Raw genomic sequence first — 21,396 nt, forward strand, 5'->3', positions numbered from 1 at the left:
ACAAATCCTAATCTCGATCTATGCCAACTCAACAAACACCATCAGAGACACCTGTAGAGCATCTTTATAATTACCCAGTTACGTTGTGACGTTTGATAGCACACAAGGTGTTCCTCGGGTATTCGGGAGTTGCATAATCTCATAGTCAGAGGAACATGTATAAGTCATGATGAAAGCAATAGCAATAAAACTAAACGATCATTATTCTAAGCTAACGGATGGGTCTTGTCCATCACATCATTCTATAATGATGTGATCCCGTTTATCAAATGACAACACATGTCTATGGTCAGGAAACTTAACCATCTTTGATTAGCGAGCTAGTCTAGTAGAGGCATACCAGGGGCACTCTATTTGTCTATGTATTCACACATGTACTAAGTTTCTGGTTAATACAATTCTAGCATGAATAATAAACATTTATCATGATATAAGGAAATATAAATAACAACTTTATTATTGCCTCTAGGGCATATTTCCTTTAGTCTCCCACTTGCACTAGAGTCAATAATCTAGATTACATAGTAATGATTCTAACACCCATGGAGTCTTGGTGTTGATCATGTTTTGCTCGTGAGAGAGGCTTAGTCAACGGGTCTGCAACATTCAAATCCGTAAGTATCTTGCAAATCTCTATGTCTCCCTCCTTGACTTGATCGCGAATGGAATTGAAGCATCTCTTGATGTGTTTGGTTCTCTTGTAAAATTTGGATTCCCTCGCCAAGGCAATTGCTCGAGTATTGTCATAAAAGATTTTCATTGGACCCGATGCACTAGGTATTACACCTAGATCGGATATGAACTCCTTCATCCAGACTCCTTCATTGGCTGCTTCCGAAGCAACTATGTACTCCTCTTCACACGTAGATCCCGCCACGACGCTCTCCTTGGAACTGCACCAACTGACAGCTCCACCATTCAATATAAATACGTATCCAGTTTGTGATTTAGAGTCATCCGGATCAGTGTCAAAACTTGCGTCGACTTAACCGTTTACGACGAGCTCTTTGTCACCTTCATAAACGAGAAACATATCCTTAGTCCTTTTCAGGTATTTCAGGATATTCTTGACCGCTGTCCAGTGATCCACTCCTGGATTATTTTGGTACCTCCCTGCTAAACTAATAGCAAGTCACACACCAGGTCTGGTACACAATATTGCATACATGATAGAACCTATGGCTGAGGCATAGGGAATGACTTTCATTTTCTCTCTATCTTCTGCAGTGGTCGGTCATTGAGTCTGACTCAACTTCACACCTTGTAACACAAGCAAGAACCCTTTCTTTGACTAGTCTGTTTTAAACTTCTTCAAAACTTTATCAAGGTATGTGCTTTGTGAAAGTCTAATTAAGCGTCTTGATCTATCTCTATAGATCTTGATGCCCAATATATAAGCAGCTTCACCGAGGTCTTTCATTGAAAAATTCTTATTCAAATATCCTTTTATGCTATTCAGAAATTCGGTTTCATTTTCAATTAACAATATGTCATCCACATATAATATCAGAAATGCTACAGAGCTTCCAATAAAAAATTCTTACTAACGATATATGGCAAAGCGAAACTGGAGGATAGTAAAAAAAAGGTTGCTTTCGTGATAGAAAACAATTCAACATTTTTTCTATCTTGTCCTTTTACAACCTTGATTTGGCACACAGTTCATGCCGCGTATAATTTGTCTCCAACGAGTATACCAAATTTGTTTGACAACTGGTTGGGTGTTTGTGCCCAACCAGTATTGAACGGAAACCTCTTTGTGGGAGTTTGTGCCCATCTATGAGCTATTTCGAAAAAATGATTGTGTCTTTAACAAATCATCTATACCCAAAAATTGCAGGTTATCATCAAGGCTATGGTGCCGATCCATACGTGGACATTAATTCAACATGTGGACAGTCAGTAGTGCATGGCCTTTGGGTGTAGCCGTTTGGATATGGTTTCGATTTGGCTAGCGAGCCAGTAGTAGATTATGTGTTTGAATCATGTAATCTCATTTTTGATTGGTTGTGGTCGTGTTTACTCCCCCCCCCCCCCCCCCCCCCCTCCGTTTCCATGACCGGTTCACACTTTGAATATATTTCTAATAAAATGGATGCATGCATAAAGCATCAGGATGATAAATAAGCCGGGGCAACACCCATTAGAAAAAAAATGAAGTTTCTTTATTTAAGTAGGTATGACATATATGATGATTTTTCACAAAAGCACCCACTGTTGTTTTTTCTATGGACTGGTACCACCAAGAATCAACTTTGTTTCTCCTGCCTCCTTTTTTCAGGAGTACGTCATCCACTAGATTTGTAGTTGGAGATGGCGAAGAAGTGTGAATGGAGAAACAAATAAATTAACAATTAGTCTTCTCTTCTCTTTGGCATCTCATGTCAAAGTACCTTTCTGAAATCTTCTCACCAACCCTAAATGTTGACCTGTCCAGTGTTGAGAGAGCCTATAAGCTAATGGTCAGTGTGAGGATGACGATGTGAACTTTCGGGCCTGTAGTGATCTTGGTAGGTAAAGACTTATCCTAAGTGTCTCTTGTTCACCATAATTTGTCAATGCACATTGTGCTGTGGTCAAGGTGCAGTACTCCTTGACCCGTTTGATTTTCTAGATTCCATCTTTAGACTTGGATGGCACCTATCACTCCGTTCCAAGTATTTTGAAGTTTTAACATTGCTCGAAGTCAAACTTATTTATTTATTTATTTACGGGGGGGAAACCTCTTTATATTTGATCAACCTTTTATAAAAATATACTAATGTATGCAGCAGCAACTATATATATTGTGAAAATATATTTGCATGCTTAATGTAATGAAATTAGTTTGGTGTGGTAGATGTTGATGTATTTTTTTTATAGAATTGGTTAGACTTATTCTTTTTTCAAAATTAAGACAATGCTAGAGCTTTAAATAATTTGGGTAGGAGAAAGTAGCTATTTATCCTAGGTTATTACACGGAGAAATGTCTACTACAATCAAACTTGGAAATATGCAAAAAAATAATCTTAAATATATATAGTACTTGCTTCGGAAATAATTGTCACTCAAATGGATGTATCTAGCATCTAGATACATCCATTTGAGCGACGGTTATTTCAGGACAAAACGATACAATTCAATTCATTTTGCGTGTGGCGTTTTGATCTCGAGTGTGGCGTTTTGGCACATGGGAGCACGCGCTCCTGGTTTTCAAAATATGTTTTAAATGTCAAAAATTCTAAAAAAAAATTGGCGCGTACATCTCGATATTGTACATGCTCACAAAGTCGTTTCGCGAAAAATCGACAAGTTATGTGTCGTGTGTGAAAAGGACAAAATCCGGTGTTAAAAAGTGCTTTTCACAAGACATTTTTTTGTCTTTTTTACACAAGCCATAAAAAATGTCGATTTTCTATGAAACTTGATGTGCACACATATAATGTCGAGATGTATACGCCAAATTTTTGTTTGGAATTTTTTCAAACTTTGAAATATTATTTCGGGTGGCAGGAGCGCGCGCTCCCATGTGTCAAATCGAATTTCTGATCTCTACACCTAGAATTTTGTTGTTTCTTTGTTTAGAGATGTTACAAGCCCGGGCAAAAATTATACTATTTGATGTAAGACATTTCTGCAGTTAAGCAGCTTAACTGCTAAATTATCTTACATTAAATTACAGAGGTACTCCCTCTGTAAATTAATATAAGAGCATTTAGATCATTATTTTAGTATTCTAAATGCTCTTATATTAGTTTACGGTGGGAGTATTTTCTAAAATAAACTACCATCAACGGAGGCATGTTTCAATAAGCTTTAGCAAAACTGTTATTGAAAAGATCTGTCTAGCCTCATTGTTCTATATCTAAGTGACTCAGTTGAACTAGAAAGAAAAAAAGACAAAAAAATGCCTGCAAAAATCTTAGCGTAAAATCAATAACATAGGATTTAGATGTGCAATAGATGGAAGAGGGACGAGGGACACGGCTTCACCAACTTCACCGGTTCTTCTCTAAACTACGAACTGTTATTCTGATCCTTGATTGTGTTTGGAGTCCTGTTGAGGAGGAGGCCCAATTTGTCTCTGTATCTAGCACCAATGATTTCGTCAATGACAAGAATTAAAATTTCCTGAAATTCAATGGCCCTGTAGACCAGGTCTTGTTGAGTGTATGAATAAAACCTCTTTCATTTCTCTAACCAACGCCCCAACCTGCTTCTGTTGTCTGAAAAGGCTAAAAATAAAATAAAATAAAAGCAGTCACACTCACAGTCTCAATTTGTACATAAAAACTTTAGAACCCATGGTTGACAGTTTCTAAAATTTTACTAACATACGGGATCACCATCTTGGTAAAAATGTCACTACCAAAAAAAAAAGTTTTTACTTTTCAGGGCTTCTTGCCAGCATAGTTTTCATTACAGACAAATGAAAAAGGGATCAAGAAATACAAAATCTACATGCTGCCTCATGTTCCCATGTATGTATATATATAAATTAATCAAGAAATAAACATACTGTACTGCACTCGCAGTTTGCCTCGTACGCCAAGCTAGCTAAAGGCCAACACTTCTCCGGGTTTTCTCTTCGACTAAAACTACTTGTCTGGTATTGGTCGATGTCGATCAACCAAAAAGTGTCCGGAGAACGGTGTCTCCGAGCCCTGGAACGGCGGACAGGAAGTGGCCGGTGCCGGGGAGCTCGTGGTAGTTGACCCACCCGAGCTTGCCGGCGACGTGCCGCTGCAGCGCGACGGGCACGAGGCCGTCCTCGTCGCCCTGCCACAGGTGCACCGGGCACGGCGGCTCCGGCAGCGCCATGGGGTCGAACTCCCACTTTCCGAACATGACGGCCATGTCCCTGTAGTAGGACTCCTGGATCCCCTGCTGCGTCGCCATCTCCCTCTTCTTCCGGAGGGTGCCGTCGGCGGTGAGGGTGCGGCGGATCTCGGCGTCCCGCTTGTTGGGGAGGTAGGTGGTGTTGACGACGACGGTGGAGGTGGGCAGGGGCAGCCAGCTCTGCTCCATCCACCAGTGTATGATGCCGGGGGCGTGGTGGGCCACGCGCAGCGCCCACTGGTCGCCGCGCTCCTGCCGGCCGTACTCCCGCGCTGCCAGCTCCGCCGGGAACCCGGGCCACCAGTAGTTCACCACCGGCGCCAGCATGGCGGCCCCGGCGATCCGCTCCGGGATGTACCTGAGCGCGCCCCACACGGCGTGACAGCCGAGGGAGAAGCCGACGACGTGGAACTTGTCGCCGAGCCCCAGCGCGTCGGCCAGGTCCTCCATGTCCTGCGCCGCGGTCTCCACGGAGCGGCCCGGGTTGGGGTCGCTCTCGCCGTAGCCGGCGCGGTCGAAGCCCACCATGTACACGCCAAGCTCCTCGGCGACCTCCTGAAATCAAGTCGTTGCGCAGACGGTGTAAGCGACGGCGAGAGAGACGCGTGATCATATTATAATGAGCTCGCAGGCCGGGCGGGGGTGGCGAGACGACGGGAGAATGTATGCGCAGCACTAACCGGCGATGCGCGGAGGCTGTCGAGGCGGGAGCCGGTGAAGCCGTGGGAGAAGACGACCTTGAACCGCGCGCTCTCCTTGGGCACGCCGGACTCCTCGTACGCCAAGTGCCGGCCGTCCCTCATCCGGACCCGCGGCGCGGTGATCGGGGGCCCGCCGGGCGACCCGCACGGCGTGGGCGCCGGCGGCTGCACGGCCCGGAGCAGCCACTCGCCGAGCTGGCCCGCGAGCGGGCCCATGCCCATGCCCGTGCCCACCGGCGCCGCCGAGTAGTAGTACCCTCTCCCGCCGGAAACCGATCGGTCCATGGGATGATGGGAATGAATGAGACGGCCCCGAGCCTCGAGTCTGAAAGCTGGCTGGCTGCCGCCGTTCTTGGGTGTTGGCTCGGCGTGGTGCTGGTTGGCGCTGTGCTACGCAGGAGGAATGGTGGATGGTAGGTGGCGAGCAAGCACCGCGGGTGGGTGTTTATATATTGGCCGGGGCTGGACGCATGCGCGTGTGCGTTTGTGGACGCGGTCGTGGGCTTTGCTTTCGGGCTGGTTGGTAAGGTGAGCTTGGGTACGATTTCGTCGGCTTTGGGAGGGAAACGCGGTTGTACGACGGGGTATTTTTGGCGTGCGCCGTTGCTCTCACTCTCGGGGAACCTACGCCCGGTCTCGGAGGATCTCGTCTATGAAGCACCGATACGGCGACATCGATACGGCGATACAGATACGGGGATACAAAATACGGCAATTTCTAAAAACAGCAATACGACGATACGGCGAGTATATATAAATAATTAATAAAATACCATATTATGAAGACCATGAATTGAATGCCTGAGATGAGATCAAAGACCGCCCATTTGTTGCATCCATGCCTCTTTCTCAATGACTGAATGACCATCACTTTACTCAATCCTCCTAGTACTTGCATGCAGCAGTGGCCAGCGCCAACCAGCAGCCAGCAAGCACGCACACATACGTACGCATGCATGGCGGTAACAAGTAACAAGCACACACAGCCAGCACAGCCGGCCCGCACACCCGCATCACGGTCACGGCGACGGGCGGCGGGCGGCGGATGCAGAGGCGAGTCCAGACGACGGTGAGCGACTTCAGCCGGTAGCGACGGCGACGACGAGCGACTCCAGTCGGCGGCGGTGATGCGCTCACCCGCGAATACTCGATCCAATCTGCCGCCCAAACGAACTGAGTGGGCTGGCTGTTTAGGGTCACGAGTCGGCTTGTACTGGGCTTTCCGTGTCCCTGACGTGTCGGCGCCGTCCCGGCGGCCGTATCGGCATTTTTTTCGTTCTTTTTAAATCGAAAAACAGGATACTCCGTGGATACAGGTATCGATGGCGTATCTGACGTATCGAAGTATCTGACGTATCGGTGCTCGTAGGATCTCATACTCGCAGTGCTACTGTGCGAGGGCATCTCAAATCAGGGGCCATCAAAACGCCTCCAAATGTTTGAGCCAAAATGGTTCAGACGCTAGAAATCTTACAACTCGGTTTCAAACTTGGGAAGCTCCGGGGGAGTCCGGTTGTTCGCCACTTCGCCAGGTCAGACTCCAACATCCTGAACCCATCTAAAAACTAGCCGGCACCCGCACATTTTAACAATCCCCATTCTTTTCGTGTCGAACCCGCCTTCTTCGGCTCCATCGCCAAGGCCCTTCACGAGGCTCGTCGTCCCTTCAGACGCGGAGAAGTCTATCCGCATCCGCGTTACGCCAAAAGCAACGCCTGAAGCCGAACAGAAACAAGGACCTCGTGTCACCCACGTCTAGCGATATGAGGGAAACCCTAGCCGCCACCGGTACGTCCCCACTCCGCCGCCCCCTCTGCATCACCACTGCCGAAAGGCTTGTCGGCAACGCCACGCTCCACCCAGGTATGGTGGCGGCTGGCAGCTTCGTCCATGGCGCACCACGGCGCCACCCCCAAACCTCCCACATGATTCAAATTGGCTCGGCGTGAGGCCGCCTCTCTCCCCTTCGATTGTCGCGTCCTCCTCTACCATGCTCCCTACCCTACCCCATTGTGGTCACTCCCTCCCATCACGACGTAGCTCCCCTCTTGTGCTGGTGGTGGTTGGGTGCAACACATGAGTGGTGGCAGCCAAGCTAGCTTGGTTCTGCATCGTTGCAGACCGTTCCTCGTCTCCGATGGCGCTTCCTCCGAGTTGCGGTGATGGCTTCTATGGAATTATGTAGTCATAGTGGTTTTCTTGGCAGGCAGTTGAGGCCTTGCTGCGGACCCTTTGTCGGCGCCGCTTCGGGCCCGACAGCCATGGACCTGCATCTGCAGCGTCCACGCCCCGCTGGCGTCGTTTGTCAGTGCAGTCCTAGTTGCTGCATTCTCTCCTGCCTTCGGCTCACCGCCGACCCGGTGACTCCGCCCTCGGTAGCTCGGATTTGTGTTCCCTTTTGGCTCCTAGCTTGCCGGTCACATCGATCGCCATCTCGTCCTCTATGTCAGCTCTCTCTATCCCGCAGCCTTCCCGACCCACCCACCTCCACGCCTGCCAGGCCCAAAGCTCATATTTTTCGGTGACGCCCAGTGCCAACCTCCCAAGGTAGGAGCACCCCCCTCTTGAGGTGGTGGTCTCAACCATCGGACTGACTTCTGATGGTGGCTTGGACTACGTCGGTATTTTCCCAAAGAGGAAGGGATGATGCAGCACAACGACGGTAGGTATTTCCCTCAGTGATGAGACCAAGGTTATCAAACCAGTAGGAGAACCACGCAACACTACGTGAATAGCACCTGCACACAAATAACAAATACTCGCAACCCGACGTATTAAAGAGGTTGTCAATCCCTTTCGGGCAACGACGCTAGAAATTGGCAAGTGGACAGGATAAAAATATGATAGATTGGATAAATAGATCTCGCAGGAACGCGAGATAAAATAAATAAGAATAAAATGCAGCAAGGTATTTTTGTATTTTGGTTTAATAGATCTGAAAATAAAAACAAATAAAATAGACTGCAAAGGCAAATATAATAAAGAAGAGACCCGGGGCCGTAGATTTCACTAGTGACTTCTCTCGAGAAAAATAGCAAACAGTGGGTAAACGAATTACTGTTGGGCAATTGATAGAACTTCAAATAATCATGACGATATCGAGGCAATGATCATTATATACGCATCAAGTCCAAGATTAGTTGACCGACTCCTACCTGCATCTACTACTATTACTCCATATATCGACCACTATTCAGCATGCATCTAGTGTATTAAGTTCATGGAGAAATGGATTAATACAATAAGAACAATGACAAGATGTAGACAAGATCTATTTATGTAGAAATAGACCCCATCTTGTTATCCTTAATAGCAACGATACATACGTGTCGGTTCCCCTTCTGTCACTGGGATCAAGCACCGTAAGATCGAACCCATCACAAAGCACCTCTTCCCATTGCAAGATAAATAGATCAAGTTGGCCAAACAAAACCCAAATATCGGAGAAGAAATATGATGCTATAAGCAATCATGGATATAAGAGATCAAAGAAGACTCAAATAACTTTCATGGATAAAAAGATAGATTTGATCATAAACTCAAAGTTTATCGGATCCCAACAAACACACCACAAAAAGAGTTACATCATATGGATCTCCAAGAGACCATTGTATTGAAATCAAGAGAGAGAGAGAGAGAGCCATCTAGCTACTAACTACGGACCCGTACGTCTACAAAAGACTACTCATGCATCATCGGAGAGGCACCAATGGACATGATGAACCCCTCCGTGATGGTGTCTAGATTGGATCTGGTGGTTCTGGAACTTGCGGCGGCTGGAATTGATTTTTGTCGACTCCCCTAGGGTTTCTGGAATATTGGGGTATTTATAGAGCAAAGAGGAGGTGCGAGAGGCCAACGAGGTGGGCACAACGCACCAGGGCGCGCCTGGGCCTCCAGGCGCGCCCTGGTATCTTGTGCTCACCTCGGGCTCCCTCTTCGGTACTTCTTTGGCCCACTGGATGTGTTCTGGTCCAAAAAAAATCCACAAAAAGTTTCCCGTGTTTGGACTCCGTTTGATATTGATTTCCTGCGATGTAAAAAACATGTAGAAGACAGCAACTGGCACTGGGCACTATGTCAATAGGTTAGTACCAAAAAATGATATAAAATGACTATAAAATGATTGTAAAACATTCAAGAATGATAATATAACAGCATGGAACAATCAAAAATTATAGATACATTGGAGGCGTATCAACTTTGTCATCTCCGGACCCTGATCTTGCGGCAATGGGATTATTTGAACTCAGGCCAGGGTGAAATCCTTGCTCGGCCGGCCAATGCTGGTAGCGGCGACACTCGCGTGTGTCATTTCCCTTCTTGGAGGCACTGACATAGCCTCTATCTGTTCCCTTCTCCGAGCACCGGGGAAACCCTTGGTCCAGTTCTTTAGATCAGAAGGCGGCCGCTGCATGATGTCGCTTCCCTTCTTGAAGGCACTATCTTCTTTGCTAGTGGCATCCCTGTTGTGTTTGGAGATGTTCGATATCATACTGGTTCGGCCTGCCCCTCTAGTCCAAGGCTTGGTGGGTTTTTTTGGCTTTTTTCCTCTGTTCGGGCTGAGCATCCCTTGTCTCTCTGCTTTGGGTGCCATGCCCACACCTTCTGATGTATATGTTTGTGCCATGTGTTGTACCCTTTCATGTACTCATTTTATTTCCTTCTACCAATGAAATGATACACACACTTTGCGTATTCACAAAAAATGTCGACGCGTGAAGGAGAGGGCGGAGAAGAAGCACATGCGGCCACTCCGTCCGAGGCCCCTCCTCCACATCAGACCATCGTGGCGGTGGCACTCAGTGTTGGAAATATGCCCTAGAGGCAATAATAAAATGGTTATTATTATATTTCTTTGTTCATGATAATTGTCTATTGTTCATGCTATAATTGTGTTATCCGGAAATCGTAATACATGTGTTAATACATAGACCACAACACGTCCCTAGTGAGCCTCTAGTTGACTAGCTCGTTGATCAAAAGATAGTCATGGTTTCCTGGCTATGGGCATTGGATGTCATTGATAACGGGATAACATCATTAGGAGAATGATGTGATGGACAAGACCCAATCCTAAGCATAGCTCAAAGATCGTGTAGTTCGTTTGCTGTAGCTTTTCCGAATGTCAAGTATCATTTCCTTAGACCATGAGATTGTGCAACTCCCGGATACCGTAGGAGTGCCTTGGGTGTGCCAAACGTCACAACGTAACTGGGTGACTATAAAGGTACATTACAGGTATCTCCGAAAGTGTCTGTTGGGTTGGCACGAATCGAGACTGGGATTTGTCACTCCGTATGACGGAGAGGTATCTCTGGGCCCACTCGGTAATGCATCATCATAATGAGCTCAATGTGACCAAGTGGTTGATCACGGGATCATGCATTACGGTACGAGTAAAGTGACTTGCCGGTAACGAGATTGAATGAGGTATTGGGATACCGACGATCGAGTCTCGGGCAAGTAACGTACCGATTGACAAAGGGAATTGTATACGTATTGATTGAATCCTCGACATCATGGTTCATCCGATGAGATCATCGTGGAGCATGTGGGAGCCAACATGGGTATCCAGATCCCGCTGTTGGTTATTGACCGGAGAGGCGTCTCAGTCATGTCTGCATGTCTCCCGAACCCGTAGGGTCTACACACTTAAGGTTCGGTGACGCTAGGGTTGTAGAGATATTAGCATACGGTAACCCGAAAGTTTTTTGGAGTCCCGGATGAGATCCCGGACGTCACGAGGAGTTCTGGAATGGTCCGGAGGTGAAGATTTATATATAGGAAGTCAAGTTTCGGCCATCGGGAAAGTTTCGGGGGTAATCGGTATTGTACCGGGACCACCGGAAGGGTCCCGGAGGTCCACCGGGTGGGGCCACCTATCCCGGAGGGCCCCATGGGCTGAAGTGGGAGGGGAACCAGCCCCTAGTGGGCTGGTGCACCCCCTTGGGCCTCCCCCTGCGCCTAGGGTTGGAAACCCTAGGGGTGGGGGGCGCCACCCTTGCCTTAGGGGGCAAGGCACCCCCTTGGCCGCCGCCCCCCCTAGGAGATTGGATCTCCTAGGGCCGGAGCCCCCCTAGGCACCCTATATATAGTGGGGGGGAGGAAGGGCAGCTGCACCCAAGCCCCTGGCGTCTCCCTCTCCCTCCCGTGACACTCCTCCGTCTCCCTACGCTTGGCGAAGCCCTGCCGAGATCACCGTTGCTTCCACCACCACGCCGTCGTGCTGCTGAATCTTCATCAACCTCTCCTTACCCCTTGCTGGATCAAGTTGGAGGAGATGTCTTCCCAACCGTACGTGTGTTGAACGCGGAGGTGTCGTCCGTTCGACACTTGGTCATCGGTGATTTGGATCACGTCGAGTACGACTCCATCAACCCCGTTCTCTTGAACGCTTCCGCGCGCGATCTACAAGGGTATGTAGATGCACTCCTCTCTCCCTCGTTGCTAGATGACTCCATAGATTGATCTTGGTGATGCATAGAAAATTTTAAAATTCTGCTACGTTCCCCAACAATGGCATCATGAGCTAGGTCTATGCGTAGTTACTATGCACGAGTAGAACACAAAGCAGTTGTGGGCGTCGATATTGTCAATTTGCTTGCTGTTACTAGTCTTATCTTGATTCGGCGGCATCGTGGGATGAAGCGGCCCGGACCGACCTTACACGTACGCTTACGTGAGACTGGTTCCACCGACTGACATGCACTAGTTGCATAAGGTGGCTGGCGGGTGTCTGTCTCTCCCACTTTAGTCGGATCGGATTTGATGAACAGGGTCCTTATGAAGGGTAAATATAAATTGGCAATTCACGTTGTGGTTTTGGCGTAGGTAAGAAATGTTCTTGCTAGAAACTTATAGCAGCCACGTAAAAACTTGCAACAACAATTAGAGGACGTCTAACTTGTTTTTGCAGCAAGTGTTTTGTGATGTGATATGGCCAAAGGATGTGATGAATGATATATGTGATGTATGAGATGATGATGTTCTTGTAATAGGAATCACGACTTGCATGTCGATGAGTATGACAACCGGCAGGAGCCATAGAAGTTGTCTTTATTTATTTATGACCTGCGTGTCAACATAAATGTCATGTAATTACTTTACTTTATTGCTAAAGCGTTAGCCATTGTAGTAGAAGTAATAGATGACGAGACAACTTCAAGAAGACACGATGATGGAGATCATGATGATGGAGATCATGGTGTCATGCCGGTGACAACGATGATCATGGAGCCCCGAAGATGGAGATCAAAAGGAGCAAATGATATTGGCCATATCATGTCACCATTTGATTGCATGTGATGTTTATCATGTTTTACATCTTATTTGCTTAGAACGACTGTAGCTTAAATAAGATGATCCCTCGTAATAATTTCAAGAAAGTGTTCCCCCTAACTGTGCACCGTTGCGAAGGTTCGTTGTTTCAATGCACCACGTGATGATCGGGTGTGATAGATTCTAAAGTTCGAATACAATGGGTGTAAGCCAGATTTACACACGCAATACACTTAGGTTGACTTGACGAGCCTAGCATGTACAGATATGGCCTCGGAACACGGAAGACCGAAAGGTCGAGCATGAGTCGTATAGGAGATACGATCAACATGAAGATGTTCACCGATGTTGGCTAGTCCGTCTCACGTGATGATCGGATACGGCCTACTTAACTCGGATCATGTTTCACTTAGATGACTGGAGGGATGTCTATCTGAGTGGGAGTTCATTGAGTAATTTGATTAGATGAACTTAATTATCATGAACTTAGTCTAAAGTCTTTACAATATGTCTTGTAGATCAAATGGCCCACGTTGTCCTCATCTTCAACGCGTTCCTAGAGAAAACCAAGCTGAAAGACGATGGCAACAACTATACGGACTGGGTCCGGAACCTGATGATCATCCTCATAGCTGCCAAGAAAGATTATGTCCTAGAAGCACCGCTAGGTGACGCACCTGTCCCAGAGAACCAAGACGTTATGAACGCTTGGCAGTCACGTGCTGATGATTACTTCCTTGTTCAGTGCGGCATGCTTTACAGCTTAGAACCGGGGCTCCAAAAGCGTTTTGAGAGATACGTAGCATATGAGATGTTCGAAGAGCTGAAAATGGTTTTCCAAGCTCATGCCCGGGTCGAGAGATATGAAGTCTCCGACAAGTTCTTCAGCTGTAAGATGGAGGAAAATAGTTCTATCAGTGAGCACATACTCAAAATGTCTGGGTTGCATAACCGCTTGACTCAGCTGGGAGTTAATCTCCCGGATGATGCGGTCATTAACAGAATCCTTCAGTCGCTTCCACCGAGCTACAAGAGCTTTGTGATGAACTTCAATATGCAGGGGATGGAAAAGACCATTCCTGAGGTATATTCAATGCTGAAATCAGCGGAGGTAGAAATCAAAAAGGAACATCAAGTGTTGATGGTGAATAAAACCACTAAGTTCAAGAAAGGCAAGGGTAAAAAGAACTTCAAGAAGGACGGCAAGGGAGTTGCCACGCCCGGTAAGCAAGCTGTCGGGAAGAAGCCAAAGAATGGACCCAAGCCCGAAACTGAGTGTTTTTATTGCAAGGGAAGTGGTCACTGGAAGCGGAACTGCCCCAAATACTTAGCGGACAAGAAGGCCGGCAACACTAAAGGTATATGTGATATACATGTAATTGATGTGTACCTTACCAGTACTTGTAGTAGCTCCTGGGTATTTGATACCGGTGCGGTTGCTCACATTTGTAACTCAAAGCAGGAGATGCGGAATAAGCGGAGACTGGCGAAGGACGAGGTGACGATGCGCGTCGGGAATGGTTCCAAGGTCGATGTGATCGCCGTCGGCACGCTGCCTCTACATTTACCGACGGGATTAGTTTTACCCCTTGGCCGACGCCTCCCTAGGAGATTGGATCTCCTAGGGCCGGCAACCCCCCTAGGCACCCTATATATAGTGGGGGGGGGAGGGAGGGCAGCCGCACCCAAGCCCCTGGCCTCTCCCTCTCCCTCCCGTGACACTCCTCTGTCTCCCTGCGCTTGGCGAAGCCCTGCCGAGATCACCGTTGCTTCCACCACCACGCCGTCGCGCTGCTGGATCTTCATTAACCTCTCCTTCCCCCTTGCTGGATCAAGTTGGAGGAGACGTCTTCCCAACCGTACGTGTGTTGAACGCGGAGGTGTCGTCCGTTCGGCACTTGGTCATCGGTGATTTGGATCACGTCGAGTATGACTCCATCAACCCTGTTCTCTTGAACGCTTCCGCGCGCGATCTACAAGGGTATGTAGATGCACTCCTCTCTCCCTCGTTGCTATATGATTCCATAGATTGATCTTGGTGATGCGTAGAAAATTTTAAAATTCTGCTACGTTCCCCAACACTCAGGCTATCACAACCCTATCCCACCAATATAAGGTGTGGTACTACTTCGGTGCCCACCAGTACCGTCAAACAATTATCACAACCCTCTGTGCCTCCTTCACCTCCGCCTCCGGCCACCCTCCACCGTACATCATCAACCTCAACAACGACTATGTGTTCACCAAGTCGCCAACGCTTGTCTAGTTGCAGTTTCTGTCTAAGGCACCAACACAAAAGCAGGCGACGAAGGTGGTGATCCAACCAAAGGAGAGCTTGCATCGACAACCCATGTGGCTAGGTCGAGGGGGAGCAAATGGGAGAAAGAGAAGCGAGAAGGGGCAACATCCAAGACGAATAAATTTGAGGACATCACATGGAATAAGGAGGCAAGTGGCAAGCATGATGACCTCAAGGAGAAAAGTAGATGTAGAGGTTTAACATGTTCATGGAAATACAAACAAAAAAGGTTGAGCTTCTAGAGAGAAAGCTTGCGACCAAGCACACATCCGAGGAGCAAAGGATCTTATACGTGAAGGCCGACGACTTGGATCCCGATGCGGCCAAATTTCTTCACGCCTTTGTGTGATAGCATGATAGCACGCTTTGCACAAATAAAGAGGGCGGCTGAAAATTGAGGCATTTTGTTGGGAAAAATGGTTCTTTCGCTTTAGGATTCGAGGGATGTAAAAACCTTCATCAACATTCAATCATATTGTTAGTAGTTGTATTTGTTTGCAACTATTTAATATATGGTCTAGTTGTCATTAATCTAATATTTTTTCAAAAAAATAAGGTTGGGCTAATAAGGGAGGATTTGAGGAACATGATTCGACAACCTTCGTCCGCAAGGTTGTGGACACGTTGCCCATAGACATTTGGTAAGGTTCACTTAGGAAATCTCCAATGCCAACCCTCAAACCACCAGCATACGTCTGGACTGTGAGGTCGGTACATGTTTTGTCATCCAACGCGGGCTTGTATCAGTCTGCTCAGCGATCTGGATGCACTTTTTCCTACAAATCGGAGACAGGGGTAGCGAACGTCCACACCGTTCCACATCTGCTTCTGACTTCCCCGACACACCCAAACCCCCCTCCCTCACCCACGCACTCTTCCCGCCCGAAATGGTCGGTGCCGTGATATGTCTCCAATGTATCTATAATTTTTTTATTGTTCCATGTTGTTATATCATCATTCTTGGATGTTCTATATTAATTTTATAGCAACTTAATATAATTTTTTGGGACTAACCTATTGACATAGTGCCTAGCGCCAGTTGCTATTTTATTGCTTGTTTTTTACTTTGCAGAATATCCATATCAAACGGAGTCCAAATGCAGCGAAACTTTTTGGAGATTTTTTTCTGCCCAGAAGACAATTTGGGAGCCAAGGAAGTGCAAGAGGGGAGGCATGTGGGGCCCACAAGGCATCAAGGCGCTCTAGAGGCCCCTGGCGTGCCCTGGTGGATAGTGGGGCCCGCTGTAGTCATCTCCACCGCCTCTCAGCTCTATAAATACCCAAATATTTCAGAAACCCTAGGGGAGTGGATGAAAAACAATTCCAGCCGCCGCAAGTTCTAGAACCACGAGATCCAATCTAGAGCCCTTTTCCGGCATCTTGCCGGAGGGAACACGATCAGGGAGGGGTTCATCATCCTCAATGGCGCTCCTCCGATGATGCGTGAGTAGTTTACCACAGACCTACGGATCCGTAGGCAGTAGCTAGATGGCTTCTTCTGTCTTTTTGATTCTCAATACAATGTCCTCCTTGATGTTCTTGGCGATTCATTTGATGTAATGACTTTTTGCGGTGTGTTTGTTGGGATCCGATGAATTGTGAGTTTACAATCAGATCTATCTATGAATATTATTTGAGTCTTCTTTGATCTCTTATATGCATGATTATTATAGCCTTGTATTTCTTCTCCGAAACTTTTGTTTGGTTTGGCTAACTAGATTGATTTTTCTTGTAATGGGAAGAGGTGCTTTGTGATGGGTTCGATCTTGCGGTGCTCAATCTCGGTGACAGAAGGAGAAGTGACACACATGTATCATTGCCATTAAGGATAAAAAGATGGGGTCTATTCCTACATGAATAGATCTTGTCTACATCATGTCACCATTCTTATTGCATTACTCCATTTCTCCATGAACTTAATACACTAGATGCATGCTGGATAGCGGTCGATGTGTGGAGTAATAGTAGTAGATGCAGAATCGTTTCGGTCTTCTAATCTTGGACGTGATGCCTATATACATGATCATTACCTTGGATATCGTCATAATTAATTGCTCTTCTATCAATTGCCCAATAGTAATTTGTTTACCCATCGTATGCTATTTTCTCGAGAGAAGCCACTAATGAAATCTACGGCCCTCGGGTCTATTTCCTATCATATTGTTTTTAGATCTATTATTCCAAAAACCCAAAAATACCTTGCTGCACTTTTTCTTTATTTATTTTATTTTATGTTTTTGCTAGATCTATTTATCCAATCACATACAATTTAATCTATCTCAATACCGAGGAGGGATTGACAACCCCTCTTACGCGTTGGGTTGCAAATATTTGTTATTTGTGTGCATGTGTTGTTTACATAGTTTTGCTTGGTTCTCCTACTGGATTGATAACCTTGGTTTCATAACTGAGGAAAATACTTACCGTTGTTGTGCTGCATCATCCTCTCCTCTTTGGAGAAATACTAACGCAAATACAATCAACCAGGAAGAATTTCTGGCGTCGTTGCCATGGAGACATCATCAACATCTATCAGGTACCCAATCACAAATCTCATCTCCTTGCAATTTACATTATTTGCCATTTGCTTCTCGTTTTCATCTCCCCCACTTCTAAAATGTTTTACAAAAACACAAAAAATTGCCTTCTTTTTCGTTTGCCTTTTTCCCATCCGATCTTTTGTTTGCATGTGATCTTGCTTGCCTACCTTATTGCTATGGCTAGTTCTTCACCTACTATGTGTACCCCTAAGAATGAGGTTCTCAATTTTAAATAAAGGGGAGGAGAGAATTTAAAAGATGCTTGGTACATAATTTGTGATGCTCATAATAGATCTATTCGAAAGCAATCCACTACTATTCTCCTTCGTAATTTTTATGTGGGCATTACTACTTGGTATAGATTTGTTATTGATACTATCACTGGAGGGAATTTCTTGATGTGCCCCATTTGGATGTTTTTAATGCTATGGGAAATTTAGTGGGACCACCTCCTATCATTATCAATGAAACAATTTTAACTCTTGAGCATGTTATGCAAAGTTTAGATGCTATTGAAAAGAAAATGCTCACCGAAGAACACATTGAAAATTTGGATAAAAGGATTCATAATCTTGATAATAAAATTAGGTCAAAGGTAGGGGATACTCTTAAATTATTAAGGGGAAAAAGAACTCGTAGTTAACAAGGGGGTAGAAGAGAGCCCTGCTAGAATTGATAAGTTGGAAGAAATTTTTAGTAACTTGAGCTCGGCTTTTTCTTCCAATAAAACTATTGCAAAGACTCCTAGCTATAGCAAGAATTGCAAATCTACACATGCTCCTAGGAATAAGGGTGCCACTTCTAGTAGCAACAATGAAGATCTTAAGATGATTATTGTTCACCCAAATTTCATAGATTTAATAAAGGGTCAATCTATAAAAATACTCCTCTTGACTTTGTTCCTATGAGTTTGATTATAAAAAAATTAGAACTTCTAGAGATAATGGTTGTGTGATTGAGGATTTGAAAACTAAAGATGACGATACTTGAATCTATACATTATGCCTAGCTAGGGGCATAAAGTGATATCGCTTGTTGGGAGGCAACCCAATGAATACAATTTATTTGTGTCTTTTTCTTCCTGTTCTTGAGTGTTTGCACAATTATGCTACTGCTATGATTGTGTTTTTTGTGTTTAATTAGTGTTTGTGAGTGATAGTTGATTTGATCTTGCTAAAAAACAAAAACTTTTGCGCCCAGAAAACTAATTTTCATTTTCAACAGAAGCGAGATAAAATACTGATCGTTTTTGCAGAAGATTAATATATAAATTTCTCACGTTGTCCTAATTTTTCAGAATTGTTGGAGTTATAGAAATATTCGAAATCTCCAGATTGGTACAGACTGTTCTGTTTTTGACATATTCTGTTTTCTTTGCGTTGTGTGCTTGTTTTGATGATTCTATGGTTTTCTCTGAAGTGTTTTTGCCACAGAAAAGTTGGAATACAGTAGATATAATGCAAAAATAAAATATGAATGGGTTTTCAATAGTACTTATAGTAGTGATTTGCTTTCTTATACTAACGGATCTCATGAAGGTTTTGTTGAGTTTTGTGTGATTGAAGTTTTCAAGTTTTGGGTGACTTTACGATGGATGAAAGAATAAGGATTAGTAAAAGGATAAGCTTGGGGATGCCCATGGCACCCCAAGATAATATTCAATAAGTATCAAGCAACTAAGCTTGGGGATGCCCCCGAGTGGCATCCCCTCTTTCTTCTAACAACCATCGGTATTTTACTTGAAACTATATTTTTATTCGTCACATATTATGAGTTTTACTTGGAGCGTCTTGTATGATATGAGTCTTTGCTTATTTTGCTTTGTATTTTTTAGTCATGAATCCATGCTGGACACACCTATTTGAGAGAGCCAAAATTATGCCATGACTTATTAGAATTGCTCTGTATGCTTCACTTAAATCTTTATGAGTTATGGAATTGCTCTAGTGCTTCACTTATATCTTTTTGAGCATGGTGTGCTTTAGTATTTTTCAAGAAATTCTCTCATGCTTCACTTAGATTTGTTTGAGAGTTAGTAAAAAATTTAAGAAATTCTCTCTTGCTTCACTTAAATTATTTTGAGAGAAGAAAAATTTTATGCTCATGTTCTTCACTTAGATTTGTTTGAGCTATCAAAAGCAACATATGAAACTAGTCCCAAAGTGATAGATATCCAAGGAGGATATAATAAAAACTTTCATGAAGATCATTGGACAAAATAAACTTGATTCCTTGTAATAGTTTTGAGATATGTTGATATAATATGTGAGTCATGTTGATGAGTAATTATGCTTTAGTAAGAATATTGGCGTTAAGGTTTGTGAGTCCCTATGCAAGCATGAAAGTCAATGGTTATGCAATGAAATTACATCCTACTTGTGGTGCATTACTTGGTGTTAGTTATGCTTAGTGCTCGCTTATGAGATTTTTCGTTTCTTGGTTGGTTGCTTCTCAATGTTTTGCTAGCCTTCATTTGCACTAAGTATGATCACTACTTGTGCATCCAAAATCCTTTAAACCAGTTTTGCCATATGAGTCCACTATACCTACCTATATGCGGTATTCTTTTGCCGCTCTAAGAAAATTTGTATGTGCCATCTCTAATTTTCAAAATAAACTTCTCTTTTGTGTGCTCGTACCGCTCATGAAACGGTAGGGGGTGGCTGATATATTTCCATGCTAGATGTGTTATTCTCAAGATGAGTGTTTATTCACTTGTCATTGCATGAGAGTACGGCAAAGGTATTAGGGATGCCCAGTCCCAAAATGAAAAATGAATTTACTTTGTCAAATAATAAATTCCTTCGAAAGTGTTGGTATGGAAGGCACCCGTGGATACGGGTAGCCATGTGTAAGTGCATCTAGTCCCCCTTAGTGATTTTGGTGTACTGAAGACTTATAGGTTAAGGTACTGATGCATTTGTGAGTGTACACAGGTCTATAAGTCTATGAGGAGTTTGATATTTACAGATAAAGTCGATCCCTAAAAATGAAGTTCTTCGATTGAAGACTTTGGATTTCTGAAGACTTTCTGAAGACTTTGAAAGTGAAGAAATTGGTGTAATCCTGAAGACTTGGTATTCATTCGAGGAACATGGAGCATGAAGACTTTTGTTTTCGTAGTTTCATTTTCTCTTTCTTGAGTCATAGGAAACACCGTACTGTTAAAGGGGGTCGAGGAAATACTAAGGAAAAAATTCCATGTGATGCTCAACTCAAATCCTACACCTACCAATCCCTTCGAGTGAAGCCATTGGAAATCTCATATAGCTCAGTCAATTTCTTCAGTGTCAGAGATGAAGTTCTTCTGGTCTCTGAGGAATTTCTCCTGACTAAGGAGTTAGGAATTCGCCAGTGTGGATTGCCTACACAGTGAGGAACATGATAGCCCTGAGGAATTTGATACTCAAAATTCCGACCGTTGCTGTGCTATGCGCCAGCTGTCCCAAAATATCTACCCACCTAACGGTCATATCATTGAAGGGCATTTATGTCTTATCACGTCGGGCTGCTCCCTAGGCTATAAATAGCCGCCCCCTACAACCACTAGCTGGTTGGCTGCTCTAAGAGAAACTGACACTTGTCATTTGAGAGCATCCCATCCTCCGAGGACTTTGAGTGAAAATCATCAAGTGAGGAAAACCCAATCCCAAACACCTACAAACCCCAAGTGATTGAGCATCACTGAAGAAATTGATCCTGCATAGATCCGACGCTTGTTACCTTTGAAGACTGTGCATCTTCCAGATGGTTAGG

General features: G+C 44.9%; 1 protein-coding gene across 1 annotated transcript; it reads right to left on the reverse strand.

The window, feature by feature from the left end:
* Positions 1 to 4,340: 4,340 nt before the first annotated feature.
* LOC125510820 lies at positions 4,341 to 5,936 on the reverse strand. The gene is made up of 2 exons (XM_048676088.1): positions 5,500 to 5,936; positions 4,341 to 5,374 (listed from the first exon to the last, which is right to left on the reverse strand). The coding sequence occupies exons 1-2, from the start codon at positions 5,803 to 5,805 to the stop codon at positions 4,607 to 4,609; spliced, it is 1,074 nt and encodes a 357-aa protein (XP_048532045.1). The 5' UTR covers positions 5,806 to 5,936; the 3' UTR covers positions 4,341 to 4,606.
* Positions 5,937 to 21,396: the final 15,460 nt, after the last annotated feature.

This window comes from Triticum urartu, chromosome 1 (assembly GCF_003073215.2).
Source record: "Triticum urartu cultivar G1812 chromosome 1, Tu2.1, whole genome shotgun sequence".
Taxonomy (NCBI): Eukaryota; Viridiplantae; Streptophyta; class Magnoliopsida; order Poales; family Poaceae; genus Triticum; species Triticum urartu.

Excerpts from the sequence above, each read along its gene's own strand:
- LOC125510820 (XM_048676088.1), bottom strand. The coding sequence starts at position 5,805 with ATGGACCGATCGGTTTCCGGCGGGAGAGGGTACTACTACTCGGCGGCG. Across the intron at positions 5,375-5,499 it reads ACAGCCTCCGCGCATCGCCG|GAGGTCGCCGAGGAGCTTGG; the intron begins GTTAGTGCTGCG and ends ACTTGATTTCAG.